Source organism: Lissotriton helveticus, chromosome 1_1 (genome assembly GCF_964261635.1).
Source record: "Lissotriton helveticus chromosome 1_1, aLisHel1.1, whole genome shotgun sequence".
In the NCBI taxonomy this organism is placed as follows: Eukaryota; Metazoa; Chordata; class Amphibia; order Caudata; family Salamandridae; genus Lissotriton; species Lissotriton helveticus.
In genome coordinates this window covers 453,323,626-453,344,957 of record NC_136057.1, presented here as the reverse complement: position 1 = coordinate 453,344,957, position 21,332 = coordinate 453,323,626, and the positions used below count along the sequence as shown (strand labels likewise).

At 50.6% G+C, this 21,332-nt stretch overlaps 1 protein-coding gene across 3 annotated transcripts in view; it reads left to right on the top strand.

Moving 5' to 3' along the window:
- The first annotated feature begins 1,558 nt into the window (after nt 1-1,558).
- ARHGAP8 (Rho GTPase activating protein 8) overlaps nt 1,559-21,332 on the top strand; it is a 929,058-nt gene continuing 909,284 nt past the window's right edge. Inside the window, exon 1 of one of the 3 annotated variants that reach the window (XM_078673848.1) lies at nt 1,559-1,677. Coding sequence is in view for 1 of the 3 variants with exons in the window: in XM_078673846.1 (XP_078529972.1) it covers nt 12,247-12,302 (56 nt within the window). In the remaining 2 variants the exon portion in view is untranslated. Of the gene's footprint in view, nt 1,796-12,231; nt 12,303-21,332 lie in introns of those variants that run through there. The other 2 variants (XM_078673847.1, XM_078673846.1) reach the window with 2 other exon arrangements.

The window sequence follows — 21,332 nt, the reverse complement described above, 5'->3', positions numbered from 1 at the left end:
CTCACTCTCTCTTCTTCTACTTCCCTCTTTCTCTGTTTCACCCTCCCTCTTCTCACGGGATGCATTTTTTCTTTTCACTTTGGTCCTCCGTTAATATTTGTCAACTATAAATGCTGTTTGTTTTGTTACTAAACAGCAAATCTCACAGGAACCATAGGGCAAGAATATTTTCACTTGTCCATTGTATCACAGAAATGTATGCTAAAGCGCTGTGTTTCTCACTGTCGCTCGAAATGAACTTTTGATCACTTGCTTACATCTATTTAAATGCATTCACCCCCAAAAATATATTCTTGAATTAAACTTGAGCTTTTGTGCTACTTACTAGGCACTCCTGCTAACACACATGAAAATACGGGCTTTTTTGGGAGCAGTGCGTCCGTGAATAACAAATCGGATATTTTGCCAAAATACACAGCCAAATGTTTTCAACATTATGCAACAGCTAAGTGCACATGCACGCTACGGTTTTACGATGCTTTTTGAGACATTAAGCGCCCGCAATCACTTTTGCAGCACCCCTTTGATGTTCTTGTTCAAAGAACATCAAACATCAAAGAACATGTTGTGTTAATGCTTTGCTGCTGCCCGTTTGACTTACAACCTGCTTTCTCTTTCCACAAACTCGATGTTTGCGTTCCTTTATTTTTAGATGCTTTTAGTATTACTGTTACACCCACACACACAACCACACACACAACCACACACACCCCCACAACCACACACACACACACAACCAGAAATGCACACACACCACAAATGCACACAACCACACACACAACCCCAACCACACACATCCACCCACACACATACACAATCACAAACACACATGCAACCACACACACAAACACTCACAACCACACATAGAACCACACACACAACCAAAAACACACAAACAACCACACACAACCACACACAGCCGTCAGTGCACACTTTCACCAGGCACACACCACCAGCCGTCAGTGCACGCTTCCACCAGCGGTCAGTGCACGCTTCCACCAGGCACACACACTACCAGCCGGCAGTGCATACTTCCAACAGGCACACACACCACCAGCTATCACTGCACAATTTCTACAGGCACACACACCACCAGCCATCAGTGCACACATCAATTGTTAACGCATTGACAATTAACTATTGTAGCAATTGCCGTATGGCACACTTTACTTTTAAACATATTCATCTAAAGCGCAGCATGCCACCATTGCTACAAAATTGGCTACAATTTATAGACTTTTGTTGCAATTGGTGTTGCAATATTTAGCAATGCCAATAGCTCAAACTTAATTAATGCGTGACCTATTGCATTGCAAATGCTTGTTTTAAACGAAGACAGGGCTGTCAGAGGTTCATTCTAAATTCCACTGAATCTACCGTACTTTTACTTGGCTTTACCTCTGCAATACAGAAATAATGAAAGGCGCCTTTTTTCCAATTTGTATTTACAAACCGCCTGAGTTTCAGTATTTTATACCTGTTTCTTGAGGGAGGCGCAAATGACCACAGGTACTGGACGAGCGCTCTCCGAAACGCCCCGGTTATCGAGGAAAGCAGGATTGGAAAAGCCAGTTCGGCAGGCGCGACCGACCCGCCCTTTCCGTTGTTACTGAAAGTAAACTTACCCTTTCCTGCTTACATGTGAGAGCGCTGAGACGTGCAGGAAGAGCTGGCCAGGTACGTGAGCTGCTGCCAACAGACTGACCAGGGCACCGGGTGGGCTCCAGAGAGCAGAGGGGACCGAGAATCCGGACTCCGGAAGTCAGCAGCAACCTGCGCCTCACCCGTGCCTGAGGTATAAATGATCCCGAATTACTTCAGTTTACTTCATGTTTTTGTTTGTTAATCTCATCGGCGTCGTGCTAGACGCGGGCACGCCTCCTCGCAGTCCTCATGCTTTTCTATAGGCGCAAGTAGTGAACGGACACTACAGAATATGTCCACGCCAGGGCGCGTGGAGGAGGAGGAGGAGGGGCACGATGCAGCACGCCTCATTGTCCCCTAGATTAGAAGCCTTCTCCCCCTTGTTGTTGATTGACATGGGGACAGGCTTTCCTTGGACCTCAGTGGAGACCTGCACAGTGGCTACATTCAAAAAGCATTTACGAGGAGTTTCGTAGACCGGCTGATGATTTTCTTAAGTCAATTTAAACAGAGATCGGTATTTTAGAAGGCCGTGTTCATAAACAGGCGCGAGGGAGGCTCCTTGAAAGTCCTGGTGATTTGCAGCACTGAGTGGGCCGGATTCAAAGAACTGTTTTGAGTGCCATGATGTTTTCCGAACCTGCTGCTTAGGACATTGTATTTTGAAGGCAAATCGGGAGTAACTTTCAAAGGCTCTAGTTGTTGAATATTAATGCACGCCTACTTCAGCCTTGGGTGCTTTGAGGGCACAGGATCTCACGTCCGCTCTCTACAAAAGAAACACCAATGTGTCTGTGTCAGGTAGTTTTAAACATAGCATGCATATTTCAAGAAAAGCTTTTTTCCCCCTTCACAACAGTCTGTTGATGAATCCATAAGCAGTGTTTCGCGGTCAGCTGATGCGTATGCACAATCTAAAATAGAAATGCTGACTCGAGCAACCAGAGACTAAATTCTGTTATTTGTGCTGTATAGGCGCACTGACTCACTCATTCACTCTCAAAACCTCCCTCCTTTTCGTTGTAAAGCTTCGAAAGCAAACTGATTGTGTTGTTTGTTTTGTTTCCAGTACAATAGAAGACGTTTGTTTTGGTTTCAGAAATCATTTGGTAACACTTGTTGTCTTTAAACATTAATTCCCGATGTGTTTTGCCAAATCACCGCAGGGTTCTCAATCAATGCCAGCTCAGCAGCAGTGCCGGGAGCTGTTCTCTTACTGAGGAAGCTGTAGAGATCGAATTAAAACAGCAGGGACGCAGAGATACATGAAGGTTTACAGAAGCATGCAGTGGCTGCGGCTGGCCTTTATTACTAGCGGCCCTAATTATGTGTGGAAATACAACATCTAGGCTTTTAATACACATGTAGCATTTCACCCACAGTGATAAAGCCACAGGTGTTCCTGCCTGGAATTATGTGGTCCCTAAACTACATCAGATAATTCGGGTCTGGGGACACCTGACCTGTCGTACACTGCAGCAGGCCCGGCTCCAGGATTCAGGTCTGGGAGGGCCATTAACTTGCATGAGTGGGCCATGGAGATGAATGGAGTAGTCTAGCGGTTTCCAGGTACCTGAGCGGTGGGGCTGGCCATGTTGTATGGTCTTGTACGGGGATACGCTTCATACTTCTTACCAGTTTTAACTTTATTGCTAGGGTTTTGCACCGAAGTGCTTTGCTTCTTTTGCTCTCTTCCTCTTCTCCCCCCTCTCTCTCTACCTTACCCTCCTTTCTTTCCACTTCACACTGCTCTTCTCACCCTCTGCATAATCCTGCCTCACCCTCCTTTTCTCTTCACCTCACCCTCCTTTTTCTTGTCTCACCCTCCTCTCTCATCCTCTTCTCTCCCAGCTGTTGCCGTCTCACTCTCTTCACCTCGCATAGCTATTTCTTTGCCTCTGCCTCCTCTTTTTCCATCACATACTGCTCCCCTTTTCTCTTCGCCTCTCCATCCTCTCACTGTGCCTCCACTTATCCCTCATCCTTCTGTCTCCATCTTATCCTCTGCTCTAGCGTCACCTATCACTCTCTTCCATGGCTTTATCTCACTCGCCTCCTTCTCTTCACCCCACCATCCGCACTCCCTCGTCCTCCCTCTCATTGCCTCACCTTTCTCCCTCCCACAATCCTATATATCTCCCTCCTCTTTCTACGCTTCACCATCCTCTCTCTACCTCAACCCTCTCCACCTGACCCGCTTTTGTCAGCCGTACCTTCACTGCTGGTGTCTATGTAGTAATGATTTTGTGTATGTAAAGGAAGTTTGAGATGGGTTCGTACGAGTGGTTGTGCAGGCATGTGTAAGTGGACCTTTCAGTCCTGCTGTCTAGTACCTGTTCTTCACTTGCTGCTCTCAATATTTTGAATAACAGCCGCTCAAGGTCCTGGATTATGTAAAGTGTGCTCATCAGCACACAGATGAACTACAAAGGCTTTGGGGGCATGCATATTTTAAAGAGATAACAAAGAGCTATGCAACTTTTTGTAGCTGTAATAACTACTGCTGTCCATTTAGTTCAAATAAGTGCAATAACAATCGGAAAGCAATCCAAGTTTGCAACTGATCAGACATCAGATGTGATCCAATTTATACACGTAGCTGCAAAGTGTGCCACGAGTAAAGATTCTGAGGTTGATGACTGGACTTGTAATTAGGTGGCTAGCTTTTCAACCAATATTCGCTGTCAATCCCATGAGTAGAATGTATTTTATGGGTTACAAAGTGGAAATGTGCAGCTTATGTGAATGTCACAAAACAGAATTGTCTATTGTAAATTGTGACTGGCATGTGCCCTCTTTTTTTCTTGTTCTCTTCTTGTCTCCTGGTAGTTCAATCACCATCTGCTTCCATCACTCTGCCCATTCATCCCTCACTTCTCCCTTATGCTCTACCACTCTCCTCCTAACACTCGTTCCCTGCCTAACCAGTTCTTATCATTTGCCTATCACCCTCTTCTCTGATGTCCTTCCTTTCTCCTCATTGTAATCTTTTACCAGCTTCATTGTCCTCCTTCATCTTTCCCTACTCACTATACTTGCATCTCTTCCTTTTCTCAGTACAGAACTACCAATAACCCTAATCCCATCACCCACTTTGGTCATCACTCTCCTGTTCCATCTTCCTCCTTCATCTTCTTCTAGCACAGCTTCATCGCCTTCTCTTCTTAGAAACACACCGCTCTCCTCCTCGCTAATTGGCCCTCTCAGCCATTTTATTCTCTTTCTTTCTAGTTACTACTTTAACTCCAGTTTCAACCTCCTCTTTTCCTACCAATCTGGAGGTGGGGGGGGGACACTGCTATTGCTCGAACAGCCAGGTCTTGAGTAGTCTCCTGAAGGTCAGTAGGTCCTGGGTCTGCTGTAGGTGGATGGGGAGGGTGTTCCAGGTCTTGGCGGTGAGGTGGGTGATCTGCATCTGGCGATCGTTATTCTGATGCGCGGGACGGTGGTGAGGGCGAGGTCAGCGGAGCGAAGCAGGCGGTTTGGGGTGTAGAAGGTGAGTCGCTTGTTGAGGTATGCTGGTCGGGTGTTGTGGAGTGCCTTGTGGGCATGGTTGCGGGGCTTGAAGGTGATCCTCTTGTTGACGGGGAGCCAGTGCAGGTCTCTCAGGTGATCTGTGATGTGGCTGAGGTTAGGGATGTCGAGGATGAGGTGTGCCAAGGCGTTCTGTATGCTTTGGAGTAGTTTCTGGAGTTTGGCCATGGTTCCCGCGTAGAGGACGTTGCTGTAGTCCAGTCTGCTGCTGACGAGGGCCTGGGTGACCGTCTTTCTTGTATGAGTGGGTATCCATCTGTAGATCTTGTGGAGCATGCGGAGGGTGTTGAAGCAGGAGGATGATACGGCGTTGACTTGCTGGGTCATTGATAGCGATGATTCTAGGATTACTCCCAGGTTGCGTGCCGGTTGGTGGGTGTTGGTGCGGCTCCCATTGTGGCTGGCTACCAGGAATCATCCCAGGTGGAGGTGGTGAGGCTGAGGATGAGGACCTCCGTTTTGTCTGAGTTCAGTTGCAGGCGGCTGTTTTTCATCCATTCAGCGACGGCCTACATTCCTTCGTGGTGGGGTCCTTGATGATAGAGAGAATGAGCTGGGTGTCGTCGGCGTAGGAGATGATGTTGAGGTTGTGCGATCGGACGATGTTGGCAAGCGGTGCCATGTAGACGTTTAAGAGTGTCGGGCTGAGGGATGATCCTTGGAGAACGCCGCAGATGATCTTGGTGGCTTCAGAGCGGAAAGAAATAAAAATAATAAATAAATAAATCCACATTTGTAAAGCGCACAATCATCCGCAAGGGTCTCTAGGCGCTGGGGGCCGTTGGGAAGATTAAGCAAGCTATTGCCCAGAGTCACATGGTGCTGGGCTAACCTGCCACCGGCGCCGGGGATCGAACCGTGATCCCCAGATTCCAGCGTCAGTCACCCTGGCCGCGGCGCCACACCTCTTCCTAAGAGGGAGGCGGACACTCTGTGTTCTGCCGGTGAGGAAGGAGGTGGTCCAGTCCAGGGCTTTGTCGCGGATCCCTGCGTTGTGGAGGCGTGTGCGTAGGGTGTGGTGGCAGATGGTATCGAAGTCGGCCGACAGGTCCAGGAGGATGAAGGCCGTGGTTTCGCCATTGTCTTGCACTGTCCTGACATCATCGGTGGCAGTGTTTTCGGTGCTGTGGTTGCTGCGGGATCCCAATTGGGACCGGTCCAATGTATTGTTCTCTTCAAAGAAGTATGTCATTTGCATGTTGACAATCTTCTCGATGACTTTCGCCAGGAACGGGAGCAGGGAGATGGGCCTGAAGTTCTTGAGGTCCTTGGGGTCTGCCTTGGGTTTCTTGAGTAGGGCGTTGATCTTGGTGTGCTTCCAGCTCTCCGGGAAGGCGGCGGTCTCGAAGGAGATGTTGATGATCTTCTGGAGGTGGGGTGCGATGATTGGGCTTGCTTTGTTGAAGATGTGGTGCGGGCAGGGGTCGGACGGTTAGCCGGAGTGGATGGTGTTCATGATTTTGATGGCGCCTTAGTCGTTAACGTGGGTCCAGGAGAGCAGGAGGTCGATGTGGCTGGGGGTGCTGAGTCTGAGGTGTCGGGGGGGCGTCTCGTTGTTGAAGCTGTTGTGGATGTCTGCGATATTGCGGTGGAAGAAGGTGGCTAGGGAGTTGCAGAGGTCTTGCAACGGCGGGATGTCGTTGGAGTTAGAGAGTTCCTTCACAATGTTGAAGAGCTCTTTGTTGTAGTGTACGTTGTTGTCAGTGCGTTCCTTGAAGGAGGTCCTTTTGGCAGTTCGGATGAGTTGGTGGTGTCTACGGATGATGTTCTTGTGGGCTGTGTTGTTGTCTGTTTGTGGTGCCACTTCCTCTCGAGTCTTCGGCAGGTCTGTTCGGATGCCTCGAGGTCGGCGGTGAACCAGGCGGCTTTTCTGTCTGTGCATCTGTTTGAGGGTTTCTTTATCGGGGCGAGCGTGTTGACGCAGTCGTCTATCCATTCCCTGAGGTTGCGGGCTGCAGTGTCGGAGTCAGCGGTGTCCGTTTGGCGAGGGTGGTGATTAGCTGGTCTTCGGGGACCTTGGTCCAGCTGCGGTGGGGGGTCCGTTGTGTGTGGTGGGTTTCCTCAAAGGTGAAAAGGACGCAGCGGGGGTCAGTCCAGCGGAGTTCGGTGGTGTGGCTGAAGGTGATGTTGTTGCTGACAGAAAAGATGGGGTCGAGCCTGTGTCCGGTGGAGTGGGTGGGAGTTGTGACGAGCTATTTGAGTCCGAGGTTGGCGAGGTTGGCGAGCATGGTGGTGAAGTTGCTGTGGTTGGCGTTTTCGAGGTGAAAGTTCAGGTCTCCGAGGAGAATGTAGTCCGTGGATGCGAGGGGGTGCGTGCTGACGAGGTCGGCGATGGCGTCGCTGAACAGTGGCTGGAGCCCGGGGGTTTGTAGATGTGGGTTCCTCTGAGGGTGGTGTTGGGGTCGATATGGATCTGGAAGTGCAGGTGTTCGGCGGCGCAGAGGTGTCATCGGTCCTGGTTGAGATTCTGAGGGTGTTCCTGTGGACGATGGCGATTCCTCCTCCTACTCTGTTGGTGGGGTCCCTGCGAGTGATTTTGTACCCGTCCGGGATGGCGATGGCGATGTTGGGTGCCGAAGAGTAGTTCATCCAGGTCTCCGTCAGGAAGGCGACATCCGGGGAGGATGAGTTGAGTAGGTCCCAGAGTTCGATGGCGTGCTTGTGTGCGGAGCGGGTGTTGAGTAGTATGCATCTGAGGTTTTTGCGTCCTGCCCCGGTGGGCCCGGCGGTGGCTTGGAGGCTGGTGAAGCTGCAGGTCTGGCAGGAGAAGGGTCCGTGGGAGCACTTTGGTGTGGCCTGGAAGCAGGTGGATGAACTGTCTAATCACCTCCCATTTCTTATCGCTGTACCTTATCAACATTTTTTCCTGTCAAGAGTCTAGAATTTTTGATTGTATTTACTACCCTTCAGAGCCACAGTTGTGAAAACTGTGGAGCTGGATTTTTCAGGACTTCTGACAAAAGGGCACCACCCATCCACAGATGCAAGTTTATTAAAAGCTAATAAAATGGGTGGTCTGTGCAGATTACGCACTGTACCTTTTAAAATACGTCAAAACATCATAATTATTTCAAGCTCAAAAAAGTGCAGTTTACCCAGATCAGGGTAACCTGCAGCTCAGAAGTTTTATATTGATAGGCACCTGGATACCTAGCCTGCCACTTGCCTGTGGCCTCCAGTTCCTGCGTGATCCAGACTGATCCAGTGACACCGCTGTTGCCCAGGTTTTCAGCTCATGTTTTCCCACTCCCCTTTCTTCCTGCTAACAGAAGCCCTGCTCACCCCACAACCTACTTAATTTGGGCCACAATGCAACTGTGCATGCGCCAAAGGCAAACCTGTTCGCGCAGTCCTTACCTGCACCGCGCCCAGCTTCACAACCCCTGGCCTTGCCGCCCACCCCGAAGATTCATTATCACCGAGCTCTAGACCCTCTACCCCAGATTCTGCAACACATACTGACTCGTGCCCCATGTTAGGATCTTTCACTTGCACCCACTGCCACTTCACCTGCCTTAGTGCACACACCAGCTCATCGACCAGCCCCACCCTGAATAAAAACACCAACTCGCATGCACCCGTCTCAACACACACCTACTATGCCAGCATTCCACCAAATTATGGGACCTCATCGCCACCCTTGCACCTGACATTGTCTTCCTCCCCGAGACCAGGCTCAACCCCACATCCGCCCCAGACATTGCCACAGTGATCCCCAATGGACTCCCTGGACCACGCCAACAAGCCATGAGGAGGTACAGCCATCCTCCACAAAGAGACCATACAGTGCACCACCACCACCGACATCACCCCCACCCCACCCCCATGGAACATCTCAACTTCAAGCTCCACACGGATAACAAGACAACCATCAGAAGCAGCCTCGCATACCGGCCCCAGGCATGCCCTCCAGCATCTTCAATTCAATCGCAGACTTCTTTGTGCCCCTAGACTTGCACTACAGGGACTACATCTCCATGGCGACCTGAATGTCCACATTGATGACCCTAATGACAATACTTTACAACAAGGGGTGGTGATGGACAGAGTCTCTGAATTAAGCAGAAAACTCTCACCCAGTCAAGAGATCAGGGCTAGATCCAACACCGTTTTTTAGCTCACTGCATCATCCCAGTTTCAGAACCTGGCTGTATGCAAATTATTCCGTTCCTGTCCCAGTGCATGATGGGAACAGGGCAAACCAAACTACAAAGCCAATTCTTACACTGGAAAGGAAACAAGCTACCGGGGACCGGTTTCTGGCATTTCAGCCTCTTCGGCCCGGCTTGCTTGAATCCTGATGGTGCAGTGAGCAAGGGACTCATGTCTGAGCATACCCTTCCACGCTTAGGGTGGACAAAATAATTTACAACAAGGGGTGGTGATGGACAGAGTCTCTGAATTAAGCAGAAAACTCTCACCCAGTCAAGAGATCAGGGCTAGATCCAACACCGTTTTTTAGCTCACTGCATCATCCCAGTTTCAGAACCTGGCTGTATGCAAATTAGTCCGTTCCTGTCCCAGTGCATGATGGGAACAGGGCAAACCAAACTACAAAGCCAATTCTTACACTGGAAAGGAAACAAGCTACCGGGGACCGGTTTCTGGCATTTCAGCCTCTTCGGCCCGGCTTGCTTGAATCCTGATGGTGCAGTGAGCAAGGGACTCATGTCTGAGCATACCCTTCCACGCTTAGGGTGGACAAAATAATTTACAACAAGGGGTGGTGATGGACAGAGTCTCTGAATTAAGCAGAAAACTCTCACCCAGTCAAGAGATCAGGGCTAGATCCAACACCGTTTTTTAGCTCACTGCATCATCCCAGTTTCAGAACCTGGCTGTATGCAAATTAGTCCGTTCCTGTCCCAGTGCATGATGGGAACAGGGCAAACCAAACTACAAAGCCAATTCTTACACTGGAAAGGAAACAAGCTACCGGGGACCGGTTTCTGGCATTTCAGCCTCTTCGGCCCGGCTTGCTTGAATCCTGATGGTGCAGTGAGCAAGGGACTCATGTCTGAGCATACCCTTCCACGCTTAGGGTGGACAAAATAATTTACAACAAGGGGTGGTGATGGACAGAGTCTCTGAATTAAGCAGAAAACTCTCACCCAGTCAAGAGATCAGGGCTAGATCCAACACCGTTTTTTAGCTCACTGCATCATCCTAATGACAATACAGCGCGCCTCCTCGACAGTATGAGCAGCGTTGGATTGACCAAGATCATCCACAACCTTACTAATACCGCAGAACACATGCTGGACCACATTTTCACCTCCAGCAACTGCGTCAAAGATAGCCATGTCACAGTACTCACATGGGCCGATAACTCCATCATCCATTTCAGCATCTCCAGCCCCTGCACCACCTCTCCGAAAAATGACCAGCGCCCCCTACAAAATCTCAGAGACCACCAACCTCGAACAGGGAGTGAAGAACTTCAACATGTGAATCACCAATTGACCCGCCAGCATCGTCCCATCAAGAGCAACATCCAGAAAAAATTCATCCAAACAGGCCGGCTGGTACACCCAAGAACTCAGAACAGCGAAACGAGACAACAAATAGCTGGAGAGGAGATGGCAAGCTAGCAAGGACACCTCCGACAGGGCAGCCTTCAAGACCTCCCTCAAACTCTACTACTGCCTATTGAGGGCAACACGAAGACAGACCTAACCACATGTATCAAAATCAGCATCTACCACACCAAGAAACTTTGCAATATCGTTAAGGAATTCTCTAACCTGGCTACCAGCGAAAATAACATCACACCCTCATAGGAGCTGAGCGACATACTCGCTGACTTCTTCCACAACAAGATCGCAACCATATACAGAAACTTCGAACCCCAACCCACACCCTTCCTAGACAAACCACCACCACTATTGACATGAACCACAGGCTGACCAATGGGAACCTCCCCTCTACCCAGGACACCACCTCCACCATGAAATCCATCCACCAGGAGCTCCCAGAGATCCATGCCCATATCACATCTTCAACCTCAGAAAACAAACGATCTGCCAGTAACTTGCCACCCTGCTTAACACCTCTATCAACATTGCAACATTTCCTGATGCCTGGAAACACGCCAAAGTCTGACGACTATTTCAAAAACCCTCCGCCGACCCCAGCGAACTCAAAAACTACTGCAAATCTCACTGCTCCCATTCCCAGTGAAGGTAATGGTAAAGATGATCAACAAGCAACTCATGACACATCTAGAGCAGAACCAGCTACTCAACTCCTCCCAATCTGGTTTCCACAGCACCGAAAGCGCCCTGCATGCAGCCACCATTGACATTCAAACCCTCCTTGACCAAGGAGAAATAGCAGCTCTGATCCTCCTCGACCTCTCGGCAGCCTACAACACTGTATCTCACCAAACGCTGATCAAAATACTTCACATCATCGGCAAACAAGGGGATGCACTTGGATGGATCACCTCCTTCCTCTCCAGAAGAACATAGAGGATCTACCAGTGGCGGTTCGTTCATTGGGGGCGTTGGGGCGTTGCCCCACTAACCATGGACGACCGTCACTGCATACATACCAATTACCGAGTCATAAAGCATTTATTTTGAGCCTGGAGGTCGGTCGGAGTCACTAACTATAGTGACGTCATCGCGGAAGGGTGTGGGGGGCGGGCCTGCGGCTGTGAGTGGCAGGCTGAGCTAGCAGATAGCAGCAGCGTGGCAGGGAGGGCAGGGGGCAGCAGCAGTGTGTGCGCATTTAGGACAAGTCATTTTTATGACTTGCCCACGCATGCGCACACACGCAGTAGCCCCTTCCCTCCTCCTCCTCTCCTTGCACTAACACAGGCAGAGACCCGGGGGAGCCGGGTCTCATTATGGGCAGTATTAGCCCTGCTCCATGAACTCCGTGATTGGCCGGCGCTGTTGGGACGTCACCACGCCCTGGCGTGGACAGGACTGCTACAACAAGAACACCAGAGTCACGGGAGAGTGATGGCACGCGCTCCCCCTTCCTCTGGAAACAGAGCTGTTATCAGGCGAAGAATGCGTGTCTTCCAGTCACGGCCTGCTAGCTGACCCCTGAAAAAGTAAGATGATTCCAGACCACGGCAGCGAAATGAACGTTGGGATTTCTTCGACGAGTCATGGGTAGGTTTCCAGCCTGTTTATAAAACGCAACACGTCATCCAACTGTGCCCTTCACTTCCACCCTTATCTCTGTTTAATGGCTCGCTTTATTCCTTCAGTATCTGGACCCCTGCTCGCTTAAAATGTTCACAATAATTGTTCTGCAGGATTCGACACTGCGGAGATATCTAAATTACAGCCAGCAGGTTTGGGTGGAGCTGAGTCTGTGTGCGCGCAAATTGCAATTTGTGTCTCGTTAGCTTGCCAAATAAAGTACATAGTCCCAATCTATTTCGATATATACAGCATGAGCATGGTCCATTCTCTGTGTCTGACACAGCTCCTTTATGGCATTTTTTTAATTGATATTTTTTGCGTGGCCTGAGCTTTCTGCCAACTCAATCAACCACTTCCCACCTTTCAAGGTCAGCAGGACAGAGGAGGGGGAGGGGTAGCAGAAGGTGAGGGTAAGGACTGGATGCCTCTTCCTGTGGCGCACCTGGACGGGGGACCTTGGAGGCTGAGGGAGAACACACGCTTGTGTGTTGTACCTTTTTGGCACACAGAGAAACCCACAAGCGTGTGTCATCTGTCTGTAATGTGTGCAAACAGCTGTGTCAAAATCTATATGTAATGTTATGTGGTACGACAAAAGTGATTTATTTCTAGTAGATATGTTCATTTATTTACACAACAAGAGTTGTTTAGCCTGCTTCCAATCATCTAATTGTGACAGCTGAGAGCGCTGAGATAAAACTATTTGCCCAGGATCATATATCTTGCTCAAGAGAGGAAGCCATGATTAGCATCAATGTTTCCTTGTTCCTCTGTGGGCACTTTCACTAGAACTAGGCCACATATCTCCCTTGTGTGCTCTTTGTGTAATGTGGGAGGTGTGCACAGCCCTTTTCTGCAGCTGGCACCCGTGGCACCCATATATGCCCTGGTACCTGGCCATTATTGTCATGTGCATTGCACACCGATCACTGGCAGCCACGTGTGCACCTAGGGTGCTTCTATAAAAAAAAAGAGGCTCTACACACAGCTGCTAGGGATCCTGGGACACCTCAGACAAGTATGGCACTTTAACCAACATAGTGTCACTGTGCATGCCCCTGCCAGCGTTCATCCCTGCCAGCCGTCATCTGTGCAGCTTCCAGTGAGAGACCGTGTGCAGACACCCTAAGTAAGTGTTTGCGAACTGGAGATCCATGCAGGAGGCTCTCTACAGGGGCGGTGGGAAGGGATACCTTGCATGGGGGTACTGTGAGATTACTTTGTGAGAGGGCATGTTGCACTGGATCTGCCCCGAGGCATGTTGCTGAGGCATTGTACTGTGCTTTTTTAGGTCTCGCCTGTCGATGCGCATGCGCATCGAGCAAGCGAGACTATAGGGGCTCATCCACACTTTATCTAACTTGCAAGGAATCGTGGCGATTCCTTGCAGTGCCCGTGACTTTTAAGCTCAATGCGCATGTGCATTGAGCTTAAAAGCGCGTGCACAGCCGCCCGCATTCCTCCGACACCTTTGAAGTGAAGCTTAGCTTCACTTCAAAGGCCCGGCTTCTTCACACCCACATGCCTCTCTGCCCCGCTCCGCCCCCTCCCCTGAGTCATCCTGCCTGCCCCTTCCCGCCGTGTCGCATTTCTCCTCCCCCCTCCCCTCTCTTCCCTCTTCACTGACCAGGTCACGAAATCCATCTCCCCTACTGATATACATATATACTGTCAATCTGCCGCTGTTGCGTCTCCCCCGTTGGTGTTATTGACCCCAAAACACACTAGCTGCATGCCTCCTCGTACCTTACTGTTGCCTTTCTGCCCTCTTACATATCTCCCCCTATAGACACACTGCTTTCACCTTGCCTCCTCTCCTCCGAGTTGTCCTTCTCTACCCACGCATAATTGCCGCCAGTTTATGCCCCTTACTTTCCCACAGTTCTACATACAGACGCACACCCGTGTGCACCCCATACGCACAATTGGCTGCTCTGTATAGCACATGGCACTGCACCGAAGTCCGTGCTGTCTGTCCAGATTCATCCTTGTCTGTCTCTTCTCCGTGCACATATGTACTCTCTGTTTGCGTGTCTTACTTCTGTCGCCCCTGAAAGTTACAAACAAGCCCCTACTGCTCACAAGTGTACACTTTCGCTGCCTGCACCGATACGCATATGTGCACTCTTGTCTCGCGCACATTTTTACATTTCTGTTTGGTTGTTTGTGATGCCTGTCTCCACTCCAAGGCACAGATGCTGCATGTCTCTCACGCTGCCCCTTTTCTGCGCGCGCGTGTACACACACACACATTTTCCCGTCTATGTAGACGCGCACATGCCTATATCAACTGCTTCCTGTCAGCACACACGCGTGTCCTCTCTGTTGAGTCTGCCCCATCACACAAACACGGGCAGCGTGTCTATCCGTGGTCCCTGTACACGCACACGTGCCTGTTCTGTTACATCTGTCTGCTACTAAATAGACACACACATACACATTTCTGTTTGCCTGTCTGTCTCTACTCTCACTGTCCACACATGCAGTCGTTTCTCGTCTGAATTGATACCTCTTTATCTCTGAACCTACCATTATATGCACACGTATGTTGCATGTCCTGTTACCTCTGTCTATTGCCAAAGACACACGCACCCGTTTCTGTGTACCTGCCTGTGTTGACTGCTCCTTTTCCAATATGATAGCCTTTCTGTCGTGTTCCCGCTGAACTCACACTCACAGGCCTGCCTGCCTGCACCTACCCCTTCATGTGCGCGCGCACACCAGACGCAAACCCTCTGCCCTTTTCTCCTTACCTGCCCCTACCGGCATGCACATGCTGCTTGTTTCATTTGACACTTACTGCTCTTAAAAACACATACATGCACGTCTCCTTTCGGCCCTGTGCTGTCTACATGCTCCCTCAGACTCCTACAAGCCTCCTGTCCTGTTCGGGAGCACTCACACATACAGCTCCTCCCCCCTCCTCCTTCTACTCTCCTCCCCTGCCTGCCTGCCGTGTCGCACCTCTCCCCTCTCCGCCCCCTCCCCTGCCCGCCCCCTCCCCTGCCCGCCGTGTTAGGTTGCTGTGCATCTAGCAGTCGCCGGATACCTGTTGCTAGGTTAGATTCTGTTCTTTGCTGCATACAATTTTATGGGCCTGGTGTTTATATCCTTTATGTTCTCCAGTTCGAGGAACAGAAAACATAGCTTGAAGGGCTAATGTCCTGCAAACCATAGTGACAGTACAGATGCCCTCCTTCGAGTACAGTCGTTCCCATGAGCCTCTTTTGACAAGCACAGTTTAGTCAGGGTGTGGCTGCTGATACATGTTGCATGGTAACGGCCATTACAGGCTGCAAATTGATGCTGGCCCATAGGGAAGATGTCTTTACTGAATTTCTTTTTTTTGCCCCTGTCCTGTCTCTCCTCCTCTCCCTCTCTATACCCTCCCCCTCCCCCCCACCACTCCCATCAAGTCCCTCTGGCCCTTCCCTCCTCCCCGGACCCCTCCTCCCCTGCCCCCTCCACCCGTTCTTGTTACCACTTGTAAAGAGAAAGCGGACTGAGCCAATATCTCAGACCAGACGGGGCAGGCCAGTTCCGTGTCTGAAGCTGCATGAACAGCATTCGAGGTGATGCGCAAACTGCACTGGGACGGCCCTGGGGTTCAGGGCCAGACCCCCCGCCCACGCCTTGGTTAATAAATAGCTCCCCTCTACCCTCCCCGGATCGTCTAAAGGACAAACAGTAGAATAACCTTTTTTTTTTACTGAAAGTAGTCACACAAGCACAGTACACAAAGCTCCCCGGCCTGTAGTTCAAGCCCCACCCCACGCAGCACCTGCAGGGGGCTGCCTGATAGAATCAGACTGCCCACACCCCTCCATAGGCGGTATTCCGGTGCTATTGTGCCCACTCTGGTAATCATGACGCCCCCTGCTGCGTGCATTTACAATGTGATGCGTTCCTTCCGCTGGAGGGCAGATTCGACCACACACTGTTCACAATCACAAGCAGGCTCTGTTCTGCAAGGTGCCGGGGGACCTTCCTGCAGCCCACGCGTTTCTAAAATGTCAGTTCCGTAGGTGTTTCCGACAGCCCTCCCCGCGGCTCACAGCACGTAACTTTCCTTAAGGGATGTTGTTTATCTCGTGTTTTGTTTTCTTTTTATAGGGATATGTTTTTATGCATTTATGACAAGGTCTCGTGGCGGTGTCACCTCGAATCCCAAAATACCTACCCCCTCACCCTCAACCCCTCACCCTCACTCACCCTCACCCTCACTCACCCTCAACCCCTCACCCACCCTCAACCCCTCACCCTCAATCCCTCACCCTCACTCACCCTCACTCACCCTCAACCCCTCACCCACACTCACCCTCACCCACACTCACCCTCACCCACACTCACCCTCACCCACACTCACCCTCACCCTCACTCACCCTCAACCCCTCACTCACCCTCAACCCCTCACCTACCCTCACCCTCACTCACCCTCAACCCCTCATCCTCACCCACCCTCACCCTCACTCACCCTCAACACCTCACCCTCACTCACCCTCAACCCCTCACTCACCCTCAACCCCTCATCCTCAACCCCTCACTCACCCTCACTCTCACTCATCCTCACTCACCCTCAACCCCTCACCCTCACTCACCCTCAACCCCTCACCCTCACTCACCCTCACCCTCACCTTCACTCACCCTCAACCCCTCACCCTCACTCACCCTCAACGCCTCACCCTCAATCACCCTCAACCCCTCACCCTCACTCACCCTCACCCTCACTCACCCTCACCCTCACTCACACTCACCCTCACCCACCCTCAACCCCTCACCCTCAACCCCTCACCCTCAATCCCTCACCCACACTCACCCACACTCACCCACACTCACCCACACTCACCCACACTCACCCACACTCACCCTCACTCACCTTCACCCTCACTCACCTTCAACCCCTCACCCTCACTCACCCCCACTCACCCTCAACCCCTCAACCCCTCACCCTCCCTCACCCTCATTCACCCTCAACCCCTCACCCTCACTCACCCTCAACCCCTCACCCTCACTCACCCTCAACCCCTCACCCTCACTCACACTCAACCCCTCACCCTCACTCACCCTCAACCCCTCACCCTCACTCACCCTCAACCCCTCACCCTCAATCCCTCACACTCACCCACACTCACCCACACTCACCCACACTCACCCCCACTCACCCTCACTCACACTCACACTCACCCACCCTCACTCACCCTCACTCACCCTCACTCACCCTCACCCTCATGCTAAAGATTTACAAAAAAAACCATTAACAATTCTAAAAGCACTAACTCTAATGCTGCGAGACCTATTGCATTTCTAATGCTTGTTTCATGTCTGTCTATGTAAAGCCATTGCGCTGGGATACATGTACAGGGCACAGTGCAGGGCTATGTTATGTACAGTAGCACTGTACAAGTTTGACATCCAACGGTAATTTACAGAGCTATTGTGCACTGGGCTGTTGTGCATGGGTATGTTGAATAGTTATAATGAAGGAGTAGCGTACTTAAAACGTTTTGTTTGGGCAATGGACAGCAGCATCGTCCAGGGGTTTTGTGCATTGGTCATAATAAAGGGGCGCCGAATAGAGAACAGAGTGCAGAGGCAATGTGTTTGTTTCTTGCAATGAAGCATGATGCAAGAGCATCATGCAGGGGTATTTTCATGACTTTTCGATGTGCAATATGATGGGGGCAATATGGGCACTAAAACCAGAATTGTTTACATGAAAGGTTTTCGACTTGGACATCTGCCTCTATGCATTCCACAAATGTAAAACGTAGTTTACAGCCCATGTACATCCTGAGCTCAGTGTTTATAGCCTGACAAATGGCTTTGAGGGACCAGTCTTTTCACCCCCTCCCATGCAAGCAACACATTGAGGTAATTTGTGAGGGCATGAACAAGGGGCCTGATAGTGTGTACAGCAGAGCAGATTGGCAATGGCAGTATCATGTATAGACTCAGGTTGCAGTCTGTGTGATGTAAACTTTCGGAAAGAAAATCCCAGGAGGCCCCAGCCTTTCCTTTGATGCTAGACATCTGACCAGGCCAGGGAGTTTAAAGTTATCATCCGTTCTGTATACTATCATGTGTACATTGCCAACATAAGATGCGGAACTGAAATGGCTTTTTACTTTCAAGAAGTTGGACAGGAATGAATGGCAGCGACAGTGCTGCATGTAATCATGTGTCAATTAGAACTTACTGAAATATATCTAAAGGCTTTACATATTGCAAAAACAGGTTTATTTTGCAGTTTTATATAGCGCTTTATTAACCTACTTGCTTTCTCTAATTTGCTTGAAAATGAATCATTTGCCCACTCTTTTCCCCCAAATTTATGTGGGGGAGAACCCCCTGAAACTTTCTTATGGCAGTCAGCTCATTCGCTACCAGTCACTCATCCTGAACATTTACGCCCCACCACTTTCAAATGTCACCAGCCGCCACTGGGATCTACCACCCACCTCTGCCCTCCAAACCCAAGGAGATCACCTGCGGTGTCCCCCAGGAATTATCCCTCAGCCCCACGCTCTCCAACATATATATGACCCCGCTTGCCAACATAGTCAAATCTCACGGTCTTAACATAATTTCCTATGTTGACGACACCCAATTCATCCTCTTCCACCACTGAAGAACCCACCACCACCAGAACCAACTTTCAAAGATGCATTACAAGCAGCACCCACAGGATGAAGAGAAACTGTCTGCAGCTTAACACAGACCAGTCTGAAGTACTGTTCTCCGGCAACAGCAGCAACACATGGAATTACTCCTGGTGGCAATCAGACCTAGAACCCGCACCCACTCTATCCGACCACGCCAGAAACCTCAGAATCTTCATTGACAATAAGTTCACCATAAAATCACAAATCAGTACTGTCTCCTCTGCCTGTTTCCTCCCTTTGCGCATACTGCTTAAGATCTTCAAGTGGCTACACATAAAACACACTGTGACACAGGCCCTCATCACCAGCCAACTGGACTACAGCAACCATCTACATATTGCTGCACACCTCTTACACAGACATCAGACCATACAGAACGCTGCAGCCAGACTAATCCTCGACCTTCCCAGATAAACCCACATCGCACTCTACCTCAGGCAACTCTACTGGCTCCCCGTACAAAAGAGATGTCAAATCAAGCTGCTGACCCATGTACACAAGGCTCTACACAACCAAGGACCCACCTACTTGAACCACCACCTGAACTTCAGCAGTCTCAAAGACTACGGTCTGCCTCCCTCTCACCTCTCACTTGCTCATACTCCCCGCATTTACTGAAGCAGAAGTGGAGGATGCTCCTTCTCCCACATCGCAGCAATGACCAGGAACAGCCTCCCCACTCAACTGCGTACCATCACCTCCTTTCCAGAATTCCAAATGACCCTCAAGGCCTGACTGTTCGGAGAAGCCTACGGGCCCAGCAAGCCCCTGGTTACCCTAATTAGTGATTAGCTGCGCTTTATACATCCTTATTGTTTGATTAATGGCAGTCTATGCAACGTTTTTGCAGTGCTTGCTGTCCCGCCCTTGAGTCTGAAATTAAAGGCTGAGTATCAATATTTTAATTTTATGAAGGCACATATTCTAGGAACATCTTTGCAGTTAGTGCATTAGCCCACTATATTACCATATAGGAGGGATCTCCAACCTTTTCTATAGTAAGAGCTACTTATAATCAATGAAAATCGTCCTGGACTATGTAGGAAGTTGGCCTGGTATATGATGTCCACTATTCTAGTGGGCACCTTGCACCAGTCCAATCAACCCTTATTGATGGTAGGTGTGAGAAGTTGGCCTGGTATATGATGTCCACAGTTCTGTGGGCACCCTGTATCAGTCCAAACAATCCCTTATGGTGGTGGTTGTAAGTCAACCTTATAGACAAGCTATCCTAGGGGTAGCATGGACTAAGTTATTGCAAAAGGAGTCTTCCGACTGGACTAGGACTACCAAACTTTAGACTTAGGCACTAGAGGTGTGTACCAGTGTGGGAACACCGGCGCTAGTAAGTTACCTCACCCACAGGAAGCGGGTGCGTAGGTGCCAAAGTGTGTCGGGTTTCGTCACGCAGTTCGATGGTGCCTGAAGATGAAGATGCTGCAGGCGTCCAGAAGGGAAGTGTCCGGTGCGATCCAAGGGTGGATCGAAGTTGATGGGTACCTGAAAGCAGAGGGGAAAGAGTGTGGGTCACTAGCCAGTGACCAGGAAGGAATCAGGCGATGTCGGGCGCAATCAGGTTGATGTCGGGTGCCTTGTCTCCGCTGCCACGTGGACTCTGGGGCACCGAGGATGTCCTGGAGTGGACCACGAGCTGTCCCACGAAGGCTCTCGCTGTCGGCGGTGTCGGCTTCCGGATCGGAGTCAACAAGCCTTGGCAAGGGTAACCCACGCAGGATTCGAAGAAGGCTTAACACTCGGACCAGCAAGGTCAGAGCGGGTGCTCCTTTTCAGGGGAGCGAGGGCCAGTCTGGAGCCACCAGACCAGCTGTGTATATTCTTAGGTTCGTCGGTTCTGGGGCCACTAGCCTACGGGCAAGCGACCGGACCAACGCGTCGAGCAGGAAGATGCAAAAGGGCCCCACGCAGCACTCGTCGAGAGTGGAGGGGTGAGCTTCGGTGCACAAGCTGCTCGGGGCTGGAGCTTCTCAAACTCCAATGCACAGCTTCGAGGGAGCCTCGGGTGCTGCACGGTCAGCGCTTCGTTGTTCCTCCAAGATGGCTGCTCCGACGCTTCAGGTCGCCTCCACGGGTCTCAGCTTTGCAGGGACTGTGGATCGGGCTGTTAGAAGGCAGGCACGCTGGGTCTTGTCGATCTGTCGCTCGAGTTCCGGCGGGAACTGCAACAAAGGAAACGTCGAGGTGCTGGATGGTGCCTGTTTGTACAGGGTGGTCACTTCTTGACCACAAGGGAGATTCTTCAGTCTTCCACGTCGAGTGGGATGTCGAAGGGTCCAGAGTTTCGTTTCATAAGTTTCAGTCAGGATAATCTGAT